The 20,699-nt window shown below is 42.6% G+C and overlaps 2 protein-coding genes and 1 non-coding gene across 5 annotated transcripts in view; all 3 read left to right on the top strand.

The window, feature by feature from the left end:
* camkvl (CaM kinase-like vesicle-associated, like) overlaps positions 1–5,208 on the top strand; it is a 34,910-nt gene extending 29,702 nt beyond the window's left edge. For both annotated transcript variants that reach the window (XM_051426204.1, XM_051426206.1), the window contains 5 exons: positions 75–150; positions 318–454; positions 683–761; positions 855–942; positions 2,559–5,208. In XM_051426204.1, coding sequence (XP_051282164.1) covers positions 75–150; positions 318–454; positions 683–761; positions 855–942; positions 2,559–4,046 — 1,868 coding nt within the window. In that variant the 3' untranslated portion in view covers positions 4,047–5,208. The remainder of the gene's footprint in view (positions 1–74; positions 151–317; positions 455–682; positions 762–854; positions 943–2,558) is intronic.
* Positions 5,209–5,632: 424 nt separating this feature from the next.
* Positions 5,633–20,570, top strand: uba1 (ubiquitin-like modifier activating enzyme 1). Of its 2 annotated transcripts, none has more exons than XM_051426201.1 (26): positions 5,633–5,838; positions 9,074–9,190; positions 9,272–9,330; positions 9,456–9,624; positions 10,997–11,131; positions 11,234–11,340; positions 11,435–11,525; positions 12,382–12,514; positions 12,602–12,699; positions 12,850–12,996; positions 13,221–13,397; positions 13,654–13,761; positions 13,874–13,954; positions 14,359–14,511; positions 15,114–15,279; positions 15,406–15,602; positions 15,859–15,923; positions 16,271–16,466; positions 17,272–17,346; positions 17,446–17,635; positions 17,809–17,894; positions 18,024–18,116; positions 18,326–18,517; positions 18,931–19,032; positions 19,125–19,225; positions 19,329–20,570. In XM_051426201.1, exons 2-26 carry the CDS (start codon positions 9,074–9,076, stop codon positions 19,462–19,464), a joined length of 3,174 nt encoding a protein of 1,057 aa, XP_051282161.1. In that variant the 5' UTR covers positions 5,633–5,838; the 3' UTR covers positions 19,465–20,570. The 2 variants fall into 2 exon arrangements, with proteins under 2 accessions (XP_051282161.1, XP_051282160.1); XM_051426200.1 differs by lacking the exon at positions 5,633–5,838 and adding an exon at positions 7,340–7,564.
* Positions 18,673–18,793, top strand: LOC127378182 (small nucleolar RNA U6-53/MBII-28). Its single transcript, XR_007887881.1, has one exon. It is a non-coding gene; the product is annotated as a small nucleolar RNA U6-53/MBII-28 (small nucleolar RNA).
* Positions 20,571–20,699: the final 129 nt, after the last annotated feature.

Below are 20,699 nucleotides of genomic sequence, written 5' to 3'. Positions count from 1 at the left end.
TTTATAAATGAAAACTGAAGTCATTTGAATCTCTCTTACTCTCACTCTTTCTCTTTGTCTTTCCTGTCTCTCAGCTCCTGAAGTGGTGGCTCGTCACCGATATGGTCGTCCTGTAGACTGTTGGGCTGTGGGTGTCATTATGTTCATACTGTGAGTCTCCATCAGTAATTACCAAAGCTATAATTCAACAAGCAGGGCATTACAAACTGAGCTGTAGCGGAATAATTGCTTCGTTTGATTCATAATGAGTTATTTTTGTGGTTTTGAAATAACTTCCCTATCCTCTGTTCTCTTTATGAATGTTCCCCTTTTTGCAGCTTATCAGGTAACCCTCCTTTTTATGATGAGACAGAGGAGGAGAACACAGATCTACATAATCGCATAATCTTCTGTCGCATTGTTGCTGGTGACTTTGAGTTTGATTCTCCTTACTGGGATGATATTTCACCTGCAGGTACTTAGCTCCACCACACGATGGCAATAAATACCCAGTTGAATTTTCAATAGCATGAAGCATTTAGTGTGTTGGTAATCAGAAAATGTCTCTTCACAACCTAATGTTTATTGTCATCCATGATTTTTGATTTTTTTTAGACTACTTATTGATACCTGATTTTCCTCTTCTAGATGATGCCACTTGAATTGACCTTTTGTCTTCACTGTCTCTCTCTCTCTCTCTCAGCTAAGGAGCTTGTCTGTCGACTCATGGAGGTGGACCAGATGTTAAGAATCACTGCGCAGGATGCACTTTGGCATGAATGGTAATTGTGTGCAAATAACCACAAGAGCACAAACATTTGGAACACATCTAAAAGGCTTGTACTCATTTGTATGCTATCTGTCACCTGTGCCAGGATTGCGGGAAATGGTGCATCAGAGAAGAACTTAAAGGACGGTGTGTGCGCCCAGTTTGAGAAGAACTTTGCAAAGGCCAAATGGCGGGTATGGATTCACTCTCACTCTCTTTCTGTGGCATGAAATGAAATTGGCTATAATATAGCTAAGTAAGCAGCAGAGGAAAAGGAAGAAAAACAGGATGAGGGCTGTTGCCAATAATAAAGATGGCTACAGGAGAAATGACAATTGTGATTATGAATTTATTTGTAATATTGATCACACATAATGTGCTTTAGCTCAGTATACAATTCTGCAGAGATGTTTAAAATGTACGAATGATATGGTGATGATCATAAGGAAGTCCTTGGGGTGTGGTTGCAGAAGACCGAGATGGAGGAAGTCGAGATGGCAAGGCCGACTTAACCACATAAGTAACAGTTATAACCCTCTTCTCTCTTTCCCCATGTGGTTCCCAGGAGTTGAAGGTATTGTAGTTCATTATGAGGGAGAGTGGAAGGACAGAGCAGCATGGGCAGAAACTCACCTTCACTCTGGCATGATTCAATAACAAAACATCTTTCTAATGGAGGAACATCCTCTTGAATTAAAAGGAGGTTTCAATTGCTGAAGTTGTCTATAAAAGTCACAGCCAATCAGGAAACACTTCCAGTTAAACCTCGGTCAGCCTTGAGATGTATTGATCATGTTTGGGCTGGTGAAACTCTCCTCATAAGCTCTGTTCCTGCCCACTGTCACTCTGCCTGTCCCAGAAGAGATCCATCCACTCTGCCCCACTTTTCTTCATTGGATTAGACCCAGATGTTCAAAGTGGCCCGCTCTGCTCCTTTCTTACTCCTCATCTGCACTAGTCTATGAAACCAGATTGGTAAAAACAAGATAATTATCAGCAATGATCAGGGAAGAGGGTTTGCTCATTGCTTGTCTAGTTTTTATATTTGTGTAGATAAGGAGGGGGAGAAATGGAAAGGATATAGGGGATATAGGCCACTGTGGACTGATGACCTGCAGTGATTTGAACTATAAGGCCCTCTGTCATTCCTCTTACGTGAATCCTGGCTCATCGACCCATACTGTTCTTCAGTGTTACATTCAAGTCATACTTGAAGCTATACAGAAGCTGCTCAGTCAAGCCATGTTGTATTCAGTGACATTTCTGTGTTCAAATGGCTTTTCACTTCCAGAGTATCAATTCCCTGGTTTAGAAACAACTTCTAAGCTCACACATTTCCCCTAACTCCTTCAGTGTTTGCAGATCAAAAGGAGTCAGATGGGTGTAAGAAAGAATGGAAAGGAGATTTACACATATCTGTTCACTTACCTTTTCCAGTCAACAAGCAGTTAAGGAGTGGCTTGGGGAGTGAGTCTTGAGATTGATTTAAACCAGGGTACAATATGTCATAGCCTCCTGGAAGTAAACAACTGGCACTAATCTTACTGCACTGTTCACTTCGCACAAACCACATCTCAGCGCTTAGTATGATGATGCTAAATCATGGTGCCTTGACAGGCTTTTCGTCAAATGCTTGTCTTCGAGGCTTATATTTTATGCTTTGCCATAACCAAATATAGTATCAAAGTTTTTTTTTCTTTTAGGGAAACAAGTCAATATGGGTGTTGAAAAAAAACCCAGCATACTGTAAATCTAATTCTTTTTACACCACTATCCTTTTCTCCTTTTTCTTCCTATGTCTGTTTTGCAGAAAGCGATCCGTGTCACCACCTTCATGCAACGATTGAAGAATTCAGAGGCACTGATTGACAGTTCAGCCGAGGTTCAGGGCAGTGAAGAGGCAGGAGATGGTGAAGGGGGTGTGTCCCAGGGGACAAGTGATGAGGGAGACAAGGGGACAAGTGATGGAGGGATAACGTCAAGTAGTGTGTCTTTAGAGGTTACTGTTGAAAATACACCACCAGGTATGGACCAGGATGAGGGGAGGGGTAAGGTTGGAGAAAAACCGGATGAGACCAAGATGAACATAGGCCCATCTGTAGGAACTTCCCCATCAGATATTCAAGAGCCTCTCTGTCAGCAAAGCCAATCAAATGCAGCCCCCAAACTCGCACAGGAGCAGCCTGATAAGGTTAGTACAAAGAAAGCAGCAGGTGATGGAACCAGGAAAATGGCTGCCAATTTCGGTCAAAATAAAGTTGTTCCAGAAACCAAACCGTGCCCCATGATGACACCTGACGCCTCCAAGTTGTCAGATGGTTCTTCAGGCTCTAACCTTGACCGGAAACACACATCCACTTGCCCTGATCCAAGCAGCAAACGTAAGATGGCTGCAACGCTCCATGGCCCTCCACCCACAGGCTCTACTGCTGCAACCGCCTCACCAGATAAGAGGCCAACCACGCAGAGGGAGCAGAAGGATGAGACTGACGGAAGCTGGTGTCAGACACAATTACCTGAAGCAGTGGCAGAGAGGTCAGTGGCAACATCAGTCACCCCAGCAGTTGGGCCTGCAGCTGGGGTGGATGTAGGACTAGGAGTTAGGCTACGGGAGGATGCTAGCCCTGTGGGTAGAAGGGATAGGGATTCCAGGAGAACCGACAGACACAGTGCTGAGTTCAGCATAGCAAGGGCAGGTCCTACAACAGGACAGGGTTGTTATGCAGTAGGCAGCTCTGCTAGTTTGGGCCGTCATGCCACACCATACAGCCCAGAAGTTGGCACAGTAGGGATGGGGATGGCAGGGAGCTATGGGAGTCCGTATAGCTCCCTGTATACGAGTGGAGGAGGGATAGGCATGTACGGTACTGGGCTACAGCATGGAGGAGGTGGCAGCTCCACAAGCGACTGGCAAATGGACAGTGTGATTGAGCAGATAGAAAAGCAAATGGCTGCCGTGCTGGAGAAGATTGAGGGAGACATGCCTTCACTGCTAGAGCAAATCAGTGACTGCCCGGCTGAGCCACCACGTGCCCGGAGCACACACGCCTCACCTGCCACTTCCCGTGCACGCTCCTCACAACACTCCTCAACTGCGACCTCGGTCACCCCTCCGCCTCTTCCAACTTCTCCCAGGCCTGCGCTGCCGTCTCTACCTCGCCTTACTATCCCGCCTCCTTCCTACCCCCCACCCTCCCCACCCACACAGTCCTCACCCCAGGCTGCAGGAGAGCAGGAAGACAGGGATGCTGCTCGTTCCGGCCAGTCACCCAGAGCTGGGATGGGCAGGGGTCTCTGAAGCAGGTGTGCAGGATGCAATACACAACACCTGGAACGCTGGAATTATAGTTTAAACTTGAGGGTTAAAAGACACCCAGAAGTATCATCCACTTGCTCCTAAGAAGAAAAGTAACCATACATTGTCGTTTGGTTTGGATGTGTGTTCATATTGAGAATACCGGTATAGAGAAGTCTCCCTATGGCATTCAAATACTCATGACCGGATTGTAGGGGGACTAGTGCACTGTATTTCCCTGTATGACAGCTGCCAAAAGAAAGATCTCAAACGTTTTGGGGGTTTTTTTGCATCTCAAATCCAGATTCTGCGCATGAATGCTCACCATACAACCTCCTCATACTCGAATCCAAGCACGTAACGCAGTATGTGAAATATGAATCTACACAAGGAACAGCTATTAGTGAGAGTTAACAGCTGAGGAAGTGTTATTATTTGCATTATTCCCTACTAAATGTAAATACATACAAAGAACTGGATTCCTAATTCTTGCTCTACTCCCATATTGTAAACTTCCTCATATCCAAACTGACATTTATTTTAAGTGAGCTCATCCCATTTCATTATTTTCCATTCCTTTTATTTATTTATGTAGCTATTCCATAGCAAAGCTGCAAAATCATGAGCTTATAGTCACACAGTTGTACAGAAATGTGTGAAACTTAACTGATCTAGCCTTTCCATTGGCTGCTGGAGATTGCTGGAGATATTTGTTTTATTATATAGTGTATTTAAATTTGAATTGTCACTTCTTGTGAGTTGCACCACACCTGTCGGAGGGCTGGAGACAAAACTTAATATACAAGATAATGTATAAAGGCTTTGCAGTAACACACACACACACACACACACACACACACACACACACACACACACACACCTCTTCTTTTTTTTCAAAGATCTCCAAAAGTTTTGCCCAGAACGTTTGTTTGCATTTTCCAGTTTTGTTGACACATTCATTTGGTACTGTAAATTGGACAGTGCTGTCTATATTTGCTCCTTTTTGAAATGTAAAAAAAAGTCTCTCTAAATGTCATTCTGCTTTCTATGTAATACCAGGTTCTGTGATTTTCTCCTGAACAAGTCTAAACAAACACTATTCTGTCCATATGTAAACTGTGCTCTGTTTGCAAGTCTTTCAATAAAAGAACAAAATCCAGCAAGATTTCGAGTTGTGTCAGTGGTAAAAACTATTTTCTCTTTGATATGAATTAAATTACAAATATGCTTTCTTAGTTTTAGTTCTGAAAGAAACATCATCCAATCATTTCTCGCAGAGATTTTATATTATCACGCCATGCCTACAAATCCCATCTGGCCCTCCGTGACCTTCGGATTAGTCTATACGTGAGAAGGCGCGGGGGTGCAGAAATTATTCTCCGCTCTAAACTGTTAACATACGATTAAACTGCGTAGTCGCGTAGAAATCAATACGTATTACCTTCAAAGTGGTGCGGTTGAACAATAAAGATGAATAACAACATGTACCTACGATAAATCAATAAGATTCACTTTTTGGCGAACCCTCTGGACCAGGAGGATGGTTGTGCCTGTAACGTGCACATGTTGCTGCTTTGCTTTGCTTTCAACTGAAATAGAGTGAGGGGAAACGGTTCGGGAACAGCCGGGCAGGCAACCGTCCAGCGGAAAAACTCACACAGAGCCCGCCACCCTGACATACTTTTCAGTTTGCAATCAACGGCAGTGTTGAATTGTCACGTTGTTTGTTAGGTTTTCTTGCTTAAATACAAGCCGATTTTAATACTACAGATCAGGCCGAGTAATATCGGATGTGGTAAGTTCTGTACACTTGTGTAAGCTCCAGTCTGGGTAATGTTAGCCTGAGCTAGTTGGCTAACGGTAGCTAGTTAGCTCACATAGCGGCACAAGTAGGAAAAAGTCGTTGGGTGGCTAGATAGCTTGAAAGCTAGCGCACACAAGCTAACAACTACGCAGTCGTTTGATCTGCGTTATTGGTACTCGTTAACGTTAGTTGCCGTCGGCTATCGTAACCATTTCAGCTGGCCACCTCAGCTAGCCGTAGCTAACAAGCTACTGTCGCGTAACTGTTAACGTTAACGCATTTGCACATTTTATGTGCACGAGAATGCTGAGTTAATTAATGTTCTGTGATAAATAATGTTAACGGTAGCTTAAAGGCTAGTTGGCTACAAACACACACGTTAAGATGGACGCAATGTTAAGAGGGAGACACTAGCTAACTTGCATCACGCAACGTTTGCTACGATCTGCTGGCAGTATTTCAACTCGATAGATGCGTTTTGGTGAACGTTAACGATAGCACGGTAATCGATGTTACCACAGTAACGTGATGTTGGCTAACGTTAGTGTCTCCTCTCAGATGGTCAAGTTGGGGAGTCTGTTAACGTGACATGAATGATATTCGTGCGTTACAGCTCAGATTGAGTGGGGGGGGAAATAGAGGTGTTGTTGTTTGTTTTTTTTATCATTTTGCAGCAAGAGGATGAGAATGGGGATCCCCTCGACATGTGTACCCGAGAATATGCGGCCCACTCTTTCCTGGGCCTTTGTCATTTGCCAGGCACCCCCTCCCCCAATACTCCTCCTCTGCAAGGAATGCTCACCCCTAACCTCAATGTGACTGAGGGCCCAGACGCTCAGCATCACTATAGCCAGCAAAATAGCCTACCTAATGTTGTACCTGTCTTAAGTTACCATTACAAGCACCATCAGCCTTGACTAGGGATGTTTTGCTGAACTCAGGGAAAAGTGCATCTTCAAACCTCATTTGGCGTCGCAGTGAGAATATATGCAATTAAATTACACCCGAGAGTGTGTTATTTCATTTGATAATGCTTTGTGGCATGTCTGGTGAAAGTTTGGTGTGAAGTTGAGCTCCACAGCGAGACGACTTTTCGCAAGCACTGGAACAAAGATGCTGTTTTCATTCAGCACCGGTAGACGAGTCTATACTTTAAAAAGAAAAATCACAATAGTCCGTACTTTCAACTTTTCTCTCTCGCACTTGTGTCAGGCTTATTATGTGCGGGTTTTTTGGGTTTTTTTTTTTTAGAATAATTGTTAGGTTTTTTACACGGATAGCTGGAGCTCCTGTAGTTCATTGTACAGTAATATACATGGCATGCATCTTCTGGTAGCAAGGGGGCGGGATGAAAGCGCATTGGATTCGTCTGAGCAGCCAATGAGCTGAGCTCCTGGCGGAGCAGCATGCTCGCAGCCACCCTTTCCTGTTGAATATTTTAGCCCATGCGTCACAGCTCCTCCGCCCCTTTCTCCCCATCTGCCATTTTGGTTTTGTTCCCGTCTGCAGTCGCAAAGCCAGCAACGCAATTACATAGAAGAGACTCTCAGCACAACGACATAGTGACTCGACAATATAGTGCAGACCATCCCAATCCCGCATCGCGTTTCTTTCTTTTGTACGAACCGTCGAATTTACTACCATCGATATTACTGACATCTAGACACTGCGGGAGAGGAGCGGGTTCGCATTGGGAAGGGACTGAGAAGGATTATTGGTAAGGAAAGAGATATCAATGGAGCACGAGTGTAAGGGCTAGTCTTTCATTCGTAAAAATCGTTTATATTGAGCGTCAAAGTTAGACGGTGTCTTTTGTTTGGTGCTGTAACATTAAGCCGCATAAGTAGAGGAGCTGTGATAGCTGGTTGTCAAAATAAACCCGTTGCTCTCTTTTGCGAGCAGGTTGCACATAGCTACAGCTGCTAGCTTGTAAAGTTGTGTTCCGCATACAGGCCTAGGCCGAGCTGCTAATGGATCGGCTGGCTGGCTGGTGTTTTCTTGCCTCCTAAGTTATTAATGTTTCCACTCTGTCCACTTGCCAAATCACTTAACTGATTAGTGGCACGCAACCTACTTAATCGGTTTCCTCTTGGTGTGGTTAACTGATATTTGAGCCACCTTTTCGTAAAGGTTGCGAGCTTTGGTGTGATTTGTTACCAGCTATGGATTAGGTTGTGCAAATGAACTACAGTTAACAGTACTGACCGGGTGGCTCGGTGCTTTGCTGTATCATGCCGGATGCCTTCGTTTTCCTTTTTGACGAACAGCGACCGTTCAGGTTGCAGTGAAATTGTTATTTTTAGCCTGTTATAACGCTATTTAAGACTGGGCCCGACTAATTTAATCATTTGAAGTTGTATGAAGGTTTATATACGTTTACGGTTGACTTCGAGGACGCTGGTAAGTTAGCTGCATTGGATGCGGAAATTGTGGCGGATCATGTTTGTCGTGGGGTGGGAATGTGTGCGAGATACTGCGGCCTGTTTCACTTCTCGGGGTGGCTGCGTTTGGCCGGATTTTTTTCCCGTTAATCACGATCAACAATTTTAAAAAACCAAACATTTTTTTTATTTCTCCTTATAAACGCCCTTTTGTTTCTTCATAGCGAAAATAGCTCCAGCGGCTTTGTGTGGTCAGTGTGTCCACACCTGCAAGCTACCGTGAGGTGTTGCTCACTTTACCGCAGTGAAGTTTTAATGATTCAGCTCTTTTTGTTGAAAGGATGCTGGCGGTCCTTAAATACCGGTATAATAAACAATAGAAGTACATAAACAAGCCAGCGCTGTCTCTGAGCATGAAAAGAACTGATAATGCTGCTATTCATGTCTCTTCCCAGGCAGTTCGTTTTCTAGCAGATTTGTGTTTGGCCTGCAGCCAGCCCAGCTGCTTCCTAGACTAGAAATCCTCTCAACATTAAGGGGATTCAGTAGCATTTAGCTTGAATGCTCAACATGATGGAACCATAGCATTGAATTATATAGTTTTCACTTATTTGAATCTGAATTTGAAGCCATTGTCTTTGAAAACATTTACATGAAATGCAAGCATGTAATCAATGTGTTGCCTCTGTCTACATCATTTAATTGTTGAAGCTTTTAGACTTCCTTTTATGTTATCCACTATAAAAACATTTTTATAAACTTCTAAAGGGAAATTGTTGGGTTGACACAGGGTATCTTGTTGTGCCTTACATGACCAGTCTTTAACAGTGTTTGTTGATGCACAGATGTCCAGCTCGCCGCTGTCCAAGAAGCGTCGCTTGTCAGACACAGAGACGAAGACGGGATCCCACTGCTCCTCCTCTAACTCTGTCAGAACTGATCTGTCCCACACACCTGCCAACGTAAGCACTAACATTTATACACTCTATACATTTGGTAAAACTTAACATAAACTGATTGTAACCCCTGTTGTGTCTTTCTAGGGCATGGCTAAGAATGGCAATGATGCTGAGATCGATGAAGGCCTCTACTCCAGACAGCTGTAAGCCGTAGTTGTTTTTTTTTTTGTCCTAATAAAGGAAAAAATACCAAACTTCAGTATTTATTATTGGACCAATTGTTAAAGAATGCCTAGTTAAGCTGATGATGCTTTTTCTCCTCCTGTAGTTATGTGTTGGGCCATGAGGCTATGAAGCGCATGCAGAACTCCAATGTCCTCATCTCTGGTATGAGAGGTCTGGGAGTGGAGATTGCCAAGAACGTCATCCTGGGAGGAGTTAGAAGTGTCACTGTGCACGACCAAGGAGTTGCAGAATGGAGAGATCTCTCCTCTCAGGTGTGTAAACGCATGCACAGATGTCCCCATTTACACTAGTACAATGATTTTATTTATTTTAATTCCGTCATACAGACATTGGTTCACTCAGCCAACTTACTTTATTGGAGATTTATCTGGTGTTCCAGCATCTTTAGCCTGATTCCAAAGTGCACAGTGGCTCTCTTATGAGTCACACGTTGTGTTGTATTGTTGCCATCCAAAAAGAACTGCAACAACCCCCAACCTTGCTAACCATTGGTTGACCCAGATTTATCAGTGGGTGGCCTCTCCCTTGGTCATAATCATAGTAGAGCTAAAGCCTGTTTTAGGACATCATTACACTGGAGAGATTGTTTAGGTCTATCAGACCCAGACCCTGAATTCTGATGTGTCTATTTAAGGCCGGGCAGATACATGTGTGAATACAGCTCAGGTTGTTAAGTCAGGTGGCTCAGCAGAGACTTTTTTTTTGTAGATTTGTAGGATTGTGACCAGAGCCTTGTGTACTCTTCATTTGCGACAGTCTGACTTTAACCTTGTGCTCTAAAACATTTCTATTTCAACCACTGGCATTTCCCCCAGTGTCCTCACTTCGTCAAGCTGAATTAAATAGCCTATTTATATTTCTGCCCCTTGACATGTCATCCATCTTTTATAGGTGGTGGCCTTTAATCAACCACTGAATCTCAGGCAATGTCCACACTAGGCTAGAATTTGAAACCTTCTCTTCCTCCCAATTTGGCCTTTCTTCCACACTAAGCCAGTGATATTACATCTGGAAAAAGGTGTTCAGAAATATTTGCTAGCTGGATAAACCTGTTTTGCAGTTTATAAAATAATGACATATTCCTGCACAGACATGATCGGATATTGTGCAGCAGAATTGTGAGGACAAAAACTGTCTGTAACCTCCAACTCTTTGATTGCTCATTTGAATGTCAGTATAGCAGACTACTAAAAGTGTTTTGGCTATATTAAAATACTAAATGATTAATTGATAGATTAGGCTGTGACAGGACAGAGATTGAAACTGCTGAGACCCAGTAGTGTGACAAAATTCTTGGTCACTCTTTGCTTTCTGAATTATGGCTGTGATAACCCCAATTTGTCAGCCAACTGAAAGATGAGATTAGAATATTGATGCTGTCTTTGTGTTTTCGTAATTCAGTATGGATGAGCAATTTATCCAAAATGATAACTATAGTATGGTCAGAAGTTGTTTTAACTTTGTTTTCACACAATGGCATTTTCAGATTTATTTTTAGGTGTGCTGATAAGGTGTCTATTTTCCTTTTTTATTGCCATATTTGGCATTCATCCACTAGTAGCTGAAGTTATTGTTTGATTTTAGTATCCATTCCTGACATGGTATGTATTTTTATGTGGTTAGTTTTACCTGCGTGAGGATGACCTGGGGAAGAACAGAGCGGAGGTGAGCCAGCACCGTTTGGCCGAACTCAACAACTATGTCCCGGTGACCGCCTATACTGGAGCCCTCGCTGAAGACTACCTGACCAAGTTCCAGGTATGCCTTACGTAGAGACTAAGAAGATGTTTCCCACTCTCATTCAACTTTCAGAAAGGATAGAAAAATTGGTGTTTAAATTTGTCTCTTTTTGCAACCTAGGTGGTGGTGCTGACTAACTCCGATCTGGAAGAGCAGCAGCATGTTGGAGAGTTCTGCCACAGCAAAGGAATCAAGCTGATCATCGCAGACACACGTGGTCTGTTTGGGTAAGATTCTCACCCTTGTTCATTTATGGCTCAAATGGAGTGTGTAGCCACTTGTCAGTGTGTAACATTTATGTTCATGTGTTCTGTTTTGTAGCCAACTTTTTTGTGACTTTGGTGAGGAGATGATAGTGTACGACACTAACGGAGAGCAGCCCCTGAGTGCCATGATTTCCATGATCACCAAGGTTGGTCTTTACGTCTGTCCCAGAATGTTTTTCAAAGAATTTTTTTCTTTTAGGATTAAGGTAAAGCTTAAAGATGGAACGGTTTTCACATGTCCTGGGAAACCTGGGCATTTGGAGACTAGTTTTCCAGTCATGGATACATCTGGAAATTGATTAAAATGAAATAGTCACATTGTCAATCTGAGATTGAGACTACAGACACAAAGTGGAACGGACTTGCAGCGATCTTTACTGTTTTGAAGTCTATGATTTTATGTAGCCGCAATCTGAATTCTCAGAGAAGCCCAGTAGGAATGCTATAGGCGGTCATATCTACATGCATACAGCCTATTAATAAACAAATGCAACATTTTTGTGGTTTGAAAATTACATGCATAGCACACAAAGCTAATTGTATGTGTAACACTTTCACTTTTTACTTTTTTTTAATGTTTGTAAAATATAATCTATTTTTGAACTGTTTCTTATGGGCTGTGAACAAATGTTGCGTTAGAGGAAAACTGTAGTAATCTGTAGTAAATTCCCTGGAGACCGTGGCTCCGCTCCACTGAGACTGCAGTAGAAATATCTGCTGTGACGAACAGCCGAATACCTATATGCTGAGGGGATCGGCACGAGACACTTCCTCATAAACCCCGCATCATTGAAAAATTAGGAATACAACTGGGGTTTAATTGTGTCAATACTGGGCCAACTGGTAAATTATATGACCATTTGTTTGCAAGTGATGTCCAGTATTGTCAATAGAAACACTTGGAAAATGTCTTGGAAAGGTCCTGTAAAAAGATTTCTTAAAGAGTGGCAACCCTGGATATCCTTTTGGCACTAAATCACCAAACTCTCTTGGTTTTTCCAGGACAGTCAAGGGGTTGTGACATGTCTGGATGAGGCTCGCCATGGCTTTGAGAGTGGAGACTATGTCACCTTTACTGAGATTCAGGGTATGACCGAGCTCAATGGCTGCCAGCCTGTGGAAATTAAAGTTCTGGGTAAGACCTGTTTTCCGTTTTGGAAAAGACAAGTTTTGATTTGTGTGGTAATCACTGTTATAAACTGATGACTCTGTCTCTGTCCAGGTCCCTACACCTTCAGCATCTGTGACACAGCTGGCTTTACAGATTATGTAAGAGGAGGAATTGTCTCCCAAGTCAAGATGCCCAAGAAGATTGCTTTTGTAAGTGACTGCCTCCCCCTCACCGCAATATTGCCATCATGTCTAAGCTCACTACAAAACTGGTTTCACCACATTAGCGATTTTTCTTTCCAGTGCAAAATTTTAATGTGTAGCCCAACCTCATTATCTTGTTTGCTTTTTCTTTTGCAGAAATCCATCTCTTCCTCTTTGGCTGAGCCAGAGTTCGTGATGACAGACTTTGCAAAATTCGAGCGCCCGGGACAGCTGCATGTGGGCTTCCAGGCTATCCATGCCTTCCAGAAGAAACACAACCACCTTCCTGTACCTTGGAGCCAGGTATAAATACCTCAGTGGCTTGAAATTACTGTGATTTGATTTAATGATTATGGATCACTTTTATGAGTCTCACTAGTCGTATCATTTGGAAACATTAGCTTCTATTTAACTGTAGCCCTTTTCATTACGTGCAAAAACTAAAACTACTGTAGAATTCCCTTATGAACAATTGTGCAACACTGCAGGGAAAAATGTACATTAACATTTTTTAATTTATCTTCCAGGCTGATGGTGAGGAGCTACTGACGTTGGTCAAAGAGGTGAACGATGCCCAGACGGGGTCAGCCAAATTGGAACAGTTGGATGAAGCTCTTCTCAAAAAATTGTCATTTGTTGCTGCTGGTGACCTGGCCCCTGTCAATGCCTTCATCGGGGGTCTGGCTGCACAGGAAGTGATGAAGGTCAGTGGTACACTGTGTGTTGATGTTAAATCAGTCCTACAGTATCATCTGTATGACTGTTTGTTTTTTTTAATTAATGTTTTGAGTCAGCTTTGGGTAAATTACTGTGGTAAGAAATGGGTTATCAGTTTCTTTATGGTGTTACTGTTATCTGTGATTAGATGTTTGAAGATGTACTGCACTAACCTTTTCAAACCTAATCAACCTTTCTGTCATAAATGCTGATTTACATTTTTTACATGCTTTGTTCTTTTAGGCATGCACAGGAAAATTCATGCCCATAATGCAGTGGCTGTACTTTGATGCCCTGGAGTGCCTGGCTGAAGAGGAAGGAGTCATACTCACAGAGGAAGAGTGTGCCCCTGTAGGTTTTCATTGCAAATTCTGAACTGAATGTTGAATACTGAAGACAGACGCACATGATGGCAACAAACAACTGTGTTAAACCTGTTTTTCTATCTCCCTTTTCCTCCCAGAGGAACTGTCGATATGATGGGCAGATTGCAGTGTTTGGTTCCAAGCTGCAGGAAATTCTTGGCAAACAGCGCTACTTCCTGGTGAGTCGGCCATAGAAAACTTTCCAGCACCTCCTCTGGCACCCTGTTGCTAAGGGAGATTTAGAGGATAAGTCTAGTGAAATTCTATATTTTTCATATTGTGAACAAACTAAATTGGGTGGAGAAGCATTCAGAGACAGAAAAATAACAGACACTGTTTTTCTTTCTGTTTTGTCAGTAAAAACATAACCTGCCCAGCCTTATCCTTCAACAGTTGCATTTCTCTAACATTGCCACATTAAAATAATTTTGACTTGGTGTACTGCAGGCATGCTTTTGTTAGCTTGTATTTCTCTACTGACCACTACGAATGGATGTTTTTTTTTTTTCTTAAATGGTGTCTTAACGCAGAACATACGGTACAACTTGGAAGCTCTAGTCACAGAGAGGTTTTATCATTCCAGGTCGGAGCAGGTGCCATTGGCTGTGAGCTGTTGAAAAACTTTGCCATGATTGGACTGGCAGGTGGAGAGGGTGAGGTCATTGTGACAGACATGGACACCATAGAGAAATCCAATCTCAACAGACAGTTCCTTTTCAGACCCTCAGACGTGACGGTCAGTATTAATTTTACTCATTCATGTCTATTTGTAGATGGGAACGTAATTTGGCCATTTATTGATTGAATTTGATATTTCCGAGCAGTGATGCAAATGGATTTCCAGTTCATTGTAACTGCTGAGTGCATTTGATCCAAATGCTGATGATGGATGGTGTCATGGTACAACATTTAGATGGAGGAAACAGAATGCCTTAGGTCATTATGGCTCATTGTTGATGTATTAGTGTGTTTCTTTCATGCTGTAATAAATTAAATACACTGACATTTCAAAGTACAGATTGATATTGGAACACTGTTATTGTTACATGAACATTTTTGCCTCAGTCTATTCAAGGCCATTATGTTCCAAAAGAATTGTGGTCAGAGGAACCGACATTAGTGTGGTAGGCTGCAATTATTGTCTTTATTGAAGGTACCTTTTTTAATATTAAGGACGACACATCCTGCACAAACCATATTTTTGTGTAGATGTCTCACAAAAATCTGTCAACAAGTTTCAGCACTATACCAGTTTTCTGCTTCTTGAAATTCCATGTGTTAGCATTGGATTAGAACATTAAAATGATAAATATTAATATAATTTGTATGTGGTAACAGAAAATGAAGAGTGACACAGCTGCCGCTGCAGTGAAGCAGATGAACCCCTCAATCAGAATCACGGGTCACCAGAACAGGGTGGGTCCTGACACAGAGAGAGTCTATGACGACGACTTCTTTGAAAGCCTTGATGGAGTGGCCAATGCACTTGACAATGTTGATGCACGTAAGAGACGCAGATATTTCAACTACTATAAATCTTTTTAACAGTGTTTACTTACTAGAAAAACAAATGCATCTCCCTCTTTATGTGAGCTCTGTCCTCTGCCTTGTGTTTGTGCCCATTGTGTAGGTATGTACATGGATCGGAGGTGTGTGTACTACCGTAAACCCTTACTGGAGTCTGGTACTCTGGGTACCAAAGGCAATGTCCAGGTTGTGATCCCGTTCCTCACAGAGTCATACAGCTCCAGCCAAGACCCACCTGAGAAGTCCATCCCCATCTGTACCCTCAAGAACTTTCCAAATGCCATTGAACACACACTGCAGGTCAGTAGGCGCGCAAATGCACAGGGGTGAGCAATTTGTAATATGACCACATTCAAAATAATGTTAAATCTTTTGTGTTTTTTACTAGAACACAAATGTCATGTTGTAACAGCTTTTGGTAAAAATGGATTCTGTATTTTGTGTCTAATGGCACTACCTCACTCTGAAATAGTTTTGTTTTAGATGCATACTGTACTTGATGTAGTTAATTGAGAGTATTGTAATTGACCTGTTCTCAATAATGTCTTCTGTTCAGTGGGCCCGTGATGAGTTTGAGGGATTATTCAAACAGCCACCAGAGAATGCCATGCAGTACCTCACGTGAGTTGCCTTCCCTGTCATTCTAAAGAAACCATGTTGCATCACTGTAGTCACGATACATATGGCATGCTTTTTTTCATCATGAAAGTTGTTCAGATTGGCTAAATTACTTCTGTTTTGCATTAATAAGCTTACAGACAATCACTACTTTTGACACTTCATTTAATAGTTGGAGCTGGTGATGGTCTTCAAGTATTTACAGACTGTATTTAAACCTAGATGAAACAAAATCCCATGCTTAAAACGGTTAACTGACTGACACTGCTGGGTGATGAACAGATGGACAGAAAGTGACAGCTCTTACATGTTTTTAAACCGGATTATAAGCTTTATCGTTGTCCTTGCAGAGATCCAAAGTTCATGGAGCGTACTCTGAAACTTCCCGGAGCTCAGCCTGTGGAGGTCCTGGAGGCTGTTTACAAGAGTCTTGTCACAGACTGCCCCCACAGCTGGGCCGACTGTGTAGCCTGGGCACGCAATCACTGGCAGTGCCAGTACAGCAACAACATCCGCCAGCTACTGCACAACTTCCCCCCAGATCAGGTACATATTCAGCTCACTGCATGATGAATATCAGTTGTCGTGGAATGCTTACTGTCTGTTCTGGGGTTTTCGCCATGTTTTCATATGGATTCACGACATTGAATTGTTAGTGGTTTGACTTTCGTTGTTTTTTTTTTTTAGTTCTATTATAATTTGTCTGTTTTATTTTCACATAACTTCTTGCTACCTATTCATTTCAACCCAGCTGTCTGTAATAGACTCTGAGGCATAGCCAACATGGTGATTAAGGTGTGTTAAGCTCTAAACAATGCCTAAGCATTGCTCTTGCAGTTTGAATTGTATGACAATGAAATAACTAGGTGTTGGAGGAGATTGAATGCATGACTCTGCTGCAGCTGAGAGACTGAGTTTACCCAAATTCTTTAAGGAATGATAGAAAACACCATCTGCATTAATACATCACAAAATCTCCAGCCTACTGCACATGTTATAAAGCTATGTGTTTTAGAATTATGGCTGTTGTGAAATAGTGATGACACCATGGTACTAATAGGGCTTTTGGCCTGCAAATAGACTAGTGATCTGTCATGGGTGCTTTCCTGCCCTTTTACTTCTTTCAAAATAGTTGATTGACTGGCTCTGCTTTTTTCCTTGAGATGCTGCTAATGTAATGCATTTGTTGCTTGTCAGTCATCTCCTTTCATTTTTCGGTAATTGGCAATCGAATAAAGGCATACAATGCCCAAATACATCCCAAAGTGAAGATAATTGTTACAATCATTATAAAATGTATATTTAATGTTATTTAGTGGTCCTAAGGTTTTAATTTATTTGTGTGTCTCAGCTCACCAGCTCTGGTGCCCCCTTCTGGTCCGGCCCAAAGAGGTGTCCTCACCCTCTAGACTTCAGCACTAGCAATGTAAGTCTGGGTTAATTGTGTTATGTTAACTTCCTTGACAACTGTCTGCTCTGAATTCATCTGTCCACTCAAGATAATGACAAAGGTGCTCTTTTGTAGGAGCTGCACATGGACTATGTATTGGCAGCAGCCAACTTGTATGCCCAGACATACGGTGTGCCAGGCAGCACCGATCGTGCAGGTGTGGTCAAGATCTTGCAGGATGTCAAGGTGCCTCAATTTACCCCTCGTTCAGGGGTTAAAATTCACGTGTCTGATCAGGACCTGCAGAATAGCAATTCCTCTGTTGGTAAGATTGGCAAATTTGTTCTCGTACAACAAAGCATTCAAGTCATAAATCAAGGGTTTTTTTTTTTTTTAGATCTTCAGATAGTGTTTATGTGAATAATGTATTGTTAAAACTTCATTATGGGTAATTATTAATGCTGCTGACACATGTAAAACTGATCTCTTTGTATATAGATGATTCCAGACTGGAGGAACTGAAGACCCAACTTCCTCCCGCTGATTCTTCCCAGTTCAAACTCAGCCCCATTGACTTTGAGAAGGTACACGCACCTCTTCCTATCAAAATTTCTGTGCAATTATCTCAACTATGCTGTTAGTCCTCAAGATAACATCAACGTGCACTGATTGTAGTCCCATTTGTGTGATTGTGGTGGGCTCTCTATTAATAGGATGATGACACCAACTTCCACATGGACTTCATTGTAGCAGCATCCAACCTGAGAGCAGAGAACTACGACATTCCCCCCACAGACAGACACAAGGTGGGGAAAAACCTTTTAGACTTTAACTTTAAGTGAAATGACTTGCAGACTCATGATCATTCATGGCAAATTCTGTAGCTCTCTGGCAAGAAATCTTTCAAGCCAAACTCCGTATTATATTTTACTACATTTATTTTACATATGTGTTCTAGTCCTTAAAATAATTTAAATCCTTTTCTTCTTTCATTACTTCTCACCATCCAATCCAGAGCAAACTGATAGCTGGCAAGATCATTCCTGCCATCGCCACTACCACGGCCGCAGTGGTGGGCCTGGTGTGCCTGGAGCTTATCAAAATTGTCCAAGGACACAAGAAGCTGGAGACATTCAAGAATGGCTTCATGAACTTGGCCCTGCCTTTCTTTGCCTTCTCTGAGCCCATCGCTGCTCCCCGACACAAGGTGAGTAGCTCCACGTGTGGCAGTGCTTGTTTTGAGCTGCTTAGATGTCCAAAAGGATGACACATAATGTGTCCCCGCTGTAGGAAAATGTTTAGCCAACATGTCAAGTGTCCTCCCTAAAAGGCGACCCAAATGTGGTCATTAGATGTTTTGAGCTCCAATGATGATCCAGCCATGCTAATACTGATGCACCAGGTAGACACAGTTTGTCTGCCTGGGTGCAAGTGAGTTCAACTCACCTTCTCACACTGATGTTATCAGTGTGTGCTGAGGAGAAAACATCATTTAATTACTTGTGCCCTGCTGTTAATGTGTTTTTTTTAACAAAGAGCAACAATAACTGGGTGCTCAATGTGACATCTCTCTGCGACTGACCCTTATCATTAACCCTTGCTCTTAATTTGTTTTTGCAGTACTATGAAATTGATTGGTCGTTGTGGGATCGCTTCGAGGTCACAGGGTTGCAGCCCAATGGGGAGGAGATGACACTCCGACAGTTCCTGGACTACTTTAAAGTAAGTTCTCATCAACTCCCCACTTCACTTTTCCACCATGTGGTTTCTGGCATGCAACTAACCACATTTTGTTCTCCCCTGTTCTTCATCAGAACGAGCATAAGTTGGAGATCACTATGCTTTCTCAGGGAGTGTCCATGCTCTATTCCTTCTTCATGCCTGCTGCCAAACTCAAAGAGAGACTGGACCTGCCGTGAGTATATTGTTCACATTTGCATGCCTCCTTCTTTAACACATAAAATTTAAGGGTGTGTTTTAATAATCGTCATAATGGTATTGTTCTGTATTTCCTGTAGGATGACGGAGATTGTGACTAAGGTGTCCAAAAAGAAGCTGGGCAAGCATGTGAAAGCCCTGGTGTTTGAGCTATGCTGTAACGACTTGTCAGACGAAGACGTGGAAGTGCCCTATGTCAGATACACCATCCGCTGAGCTCCACACTGTACCCGCCCACAAGAGGGTTGGGATTGCAGGGGAGGGGGAGGGGGGGGTAGGGACGGGGTGGTTGTTCTTAGTGAGGAGTTGAGGTGGGGATTGGGGGGTGGGGTTGGTTGATCCAGGTCAGCTCTATTGGATCAATCAGTTTTTTGTTTTTTTTTAGGCCTGTGGTTTGTGTAAACCTGTGCCTGAGTGTACATAGCCCCAGTAAGCTGATTTAAGGATACCTGTATGTGTGTTTAGGGATCCAGTTGGTGCTCGGCTGTGGGAACAGGGGTGTCACAGGAGGAAGGGAGCATGTATACTGGACCTCCTGAAGTTTCTCAGTAGCAGAACCTCTCCGCTTAATTCTAAGCCTTAGTGTTCTCTTGGCACTCAATAGCCCAGCTAGTGTCCCTCTGAAACATCCTCACACTCGTACTATCCATTAGCACTAAAGGAGGGATTTTTAATCCAGCAAACTGTCTCCCCTCCACTCTACTTGCTCTCTTCCCTCCTCGAACCCCTGTCTCGTAGACCTGGTCCCACATTAATGTTGTTTTTTTCTTCTGTTTGTTGTGTTTTTTGTTTTTTAAGATCCACCTCATTAAATAAAAGAAGCCAAGAATCCCAGAAATAGTTACAGATGTATTGAGAATCCATTTTGCCCCCAGGTCATATCACTGCCCTTAATTCTACCCAAGACCCTAAATTTGAAACTGTACAAGCACCTGAAGACAAAGCCTAAATCTGAGTCTACAGCCTCTCCTGACTGGAAAATAATCGGAGTATCTCAAACCGGGCAGAAGAAGCAACCCTTGCCGGTTTGAGGCACCCCTGCACCCACCTCATCCAGCACTTTGTGGCTTTGGTGGGGCTCTTGCACATGACATCAGTTTTCTCTTTTATTTTCTTTATATTTCATGTGTTTTGTTAATTACTATTTTATTTTTTTGGGGGGGCGGGGGATGGACAAAGTTTTGGCACACCTTGTAGATCATAAACTGTCTTCTTTCTACTTTGTTAACTCCAAATGACATTACAGTATAAGAACAAGGCAATGAGATGTATCTTGAAATGGGAGCACTTAGTGTGATAGTGAATAAACATGTAAAAACATACCTGACTTTGTGTGGTTATTTGACTTTATTGAAAAATATAATTGCACATCTGGTTAAATAGGTCGCTGAAGCAAAGTGTCATAAATAATGGTTTTCCTGTCTAACCTGCCTCTTGCTGCTTCATTATAG

This window comes from Dicentrarchus labrax, unplaced genomic scaffold, assembly GCF_905237075.1.
Source record: "Dicentrarchus labrax unplaced genomic scaffold, dlabrax2021, whole genome shotgun sequence".
NCBI classification, from domain to species: domain Eukaryota; kingdom Metazoa; phylum Chordata; class Actinopteri; family Moronidae; genus Dicentrarchus; species Dicentrarchus labrax.
Note: the sequence above shows the minus strand (reverse complement) of the source record. Positions and strands in the feature narration are given on the sequence as shown.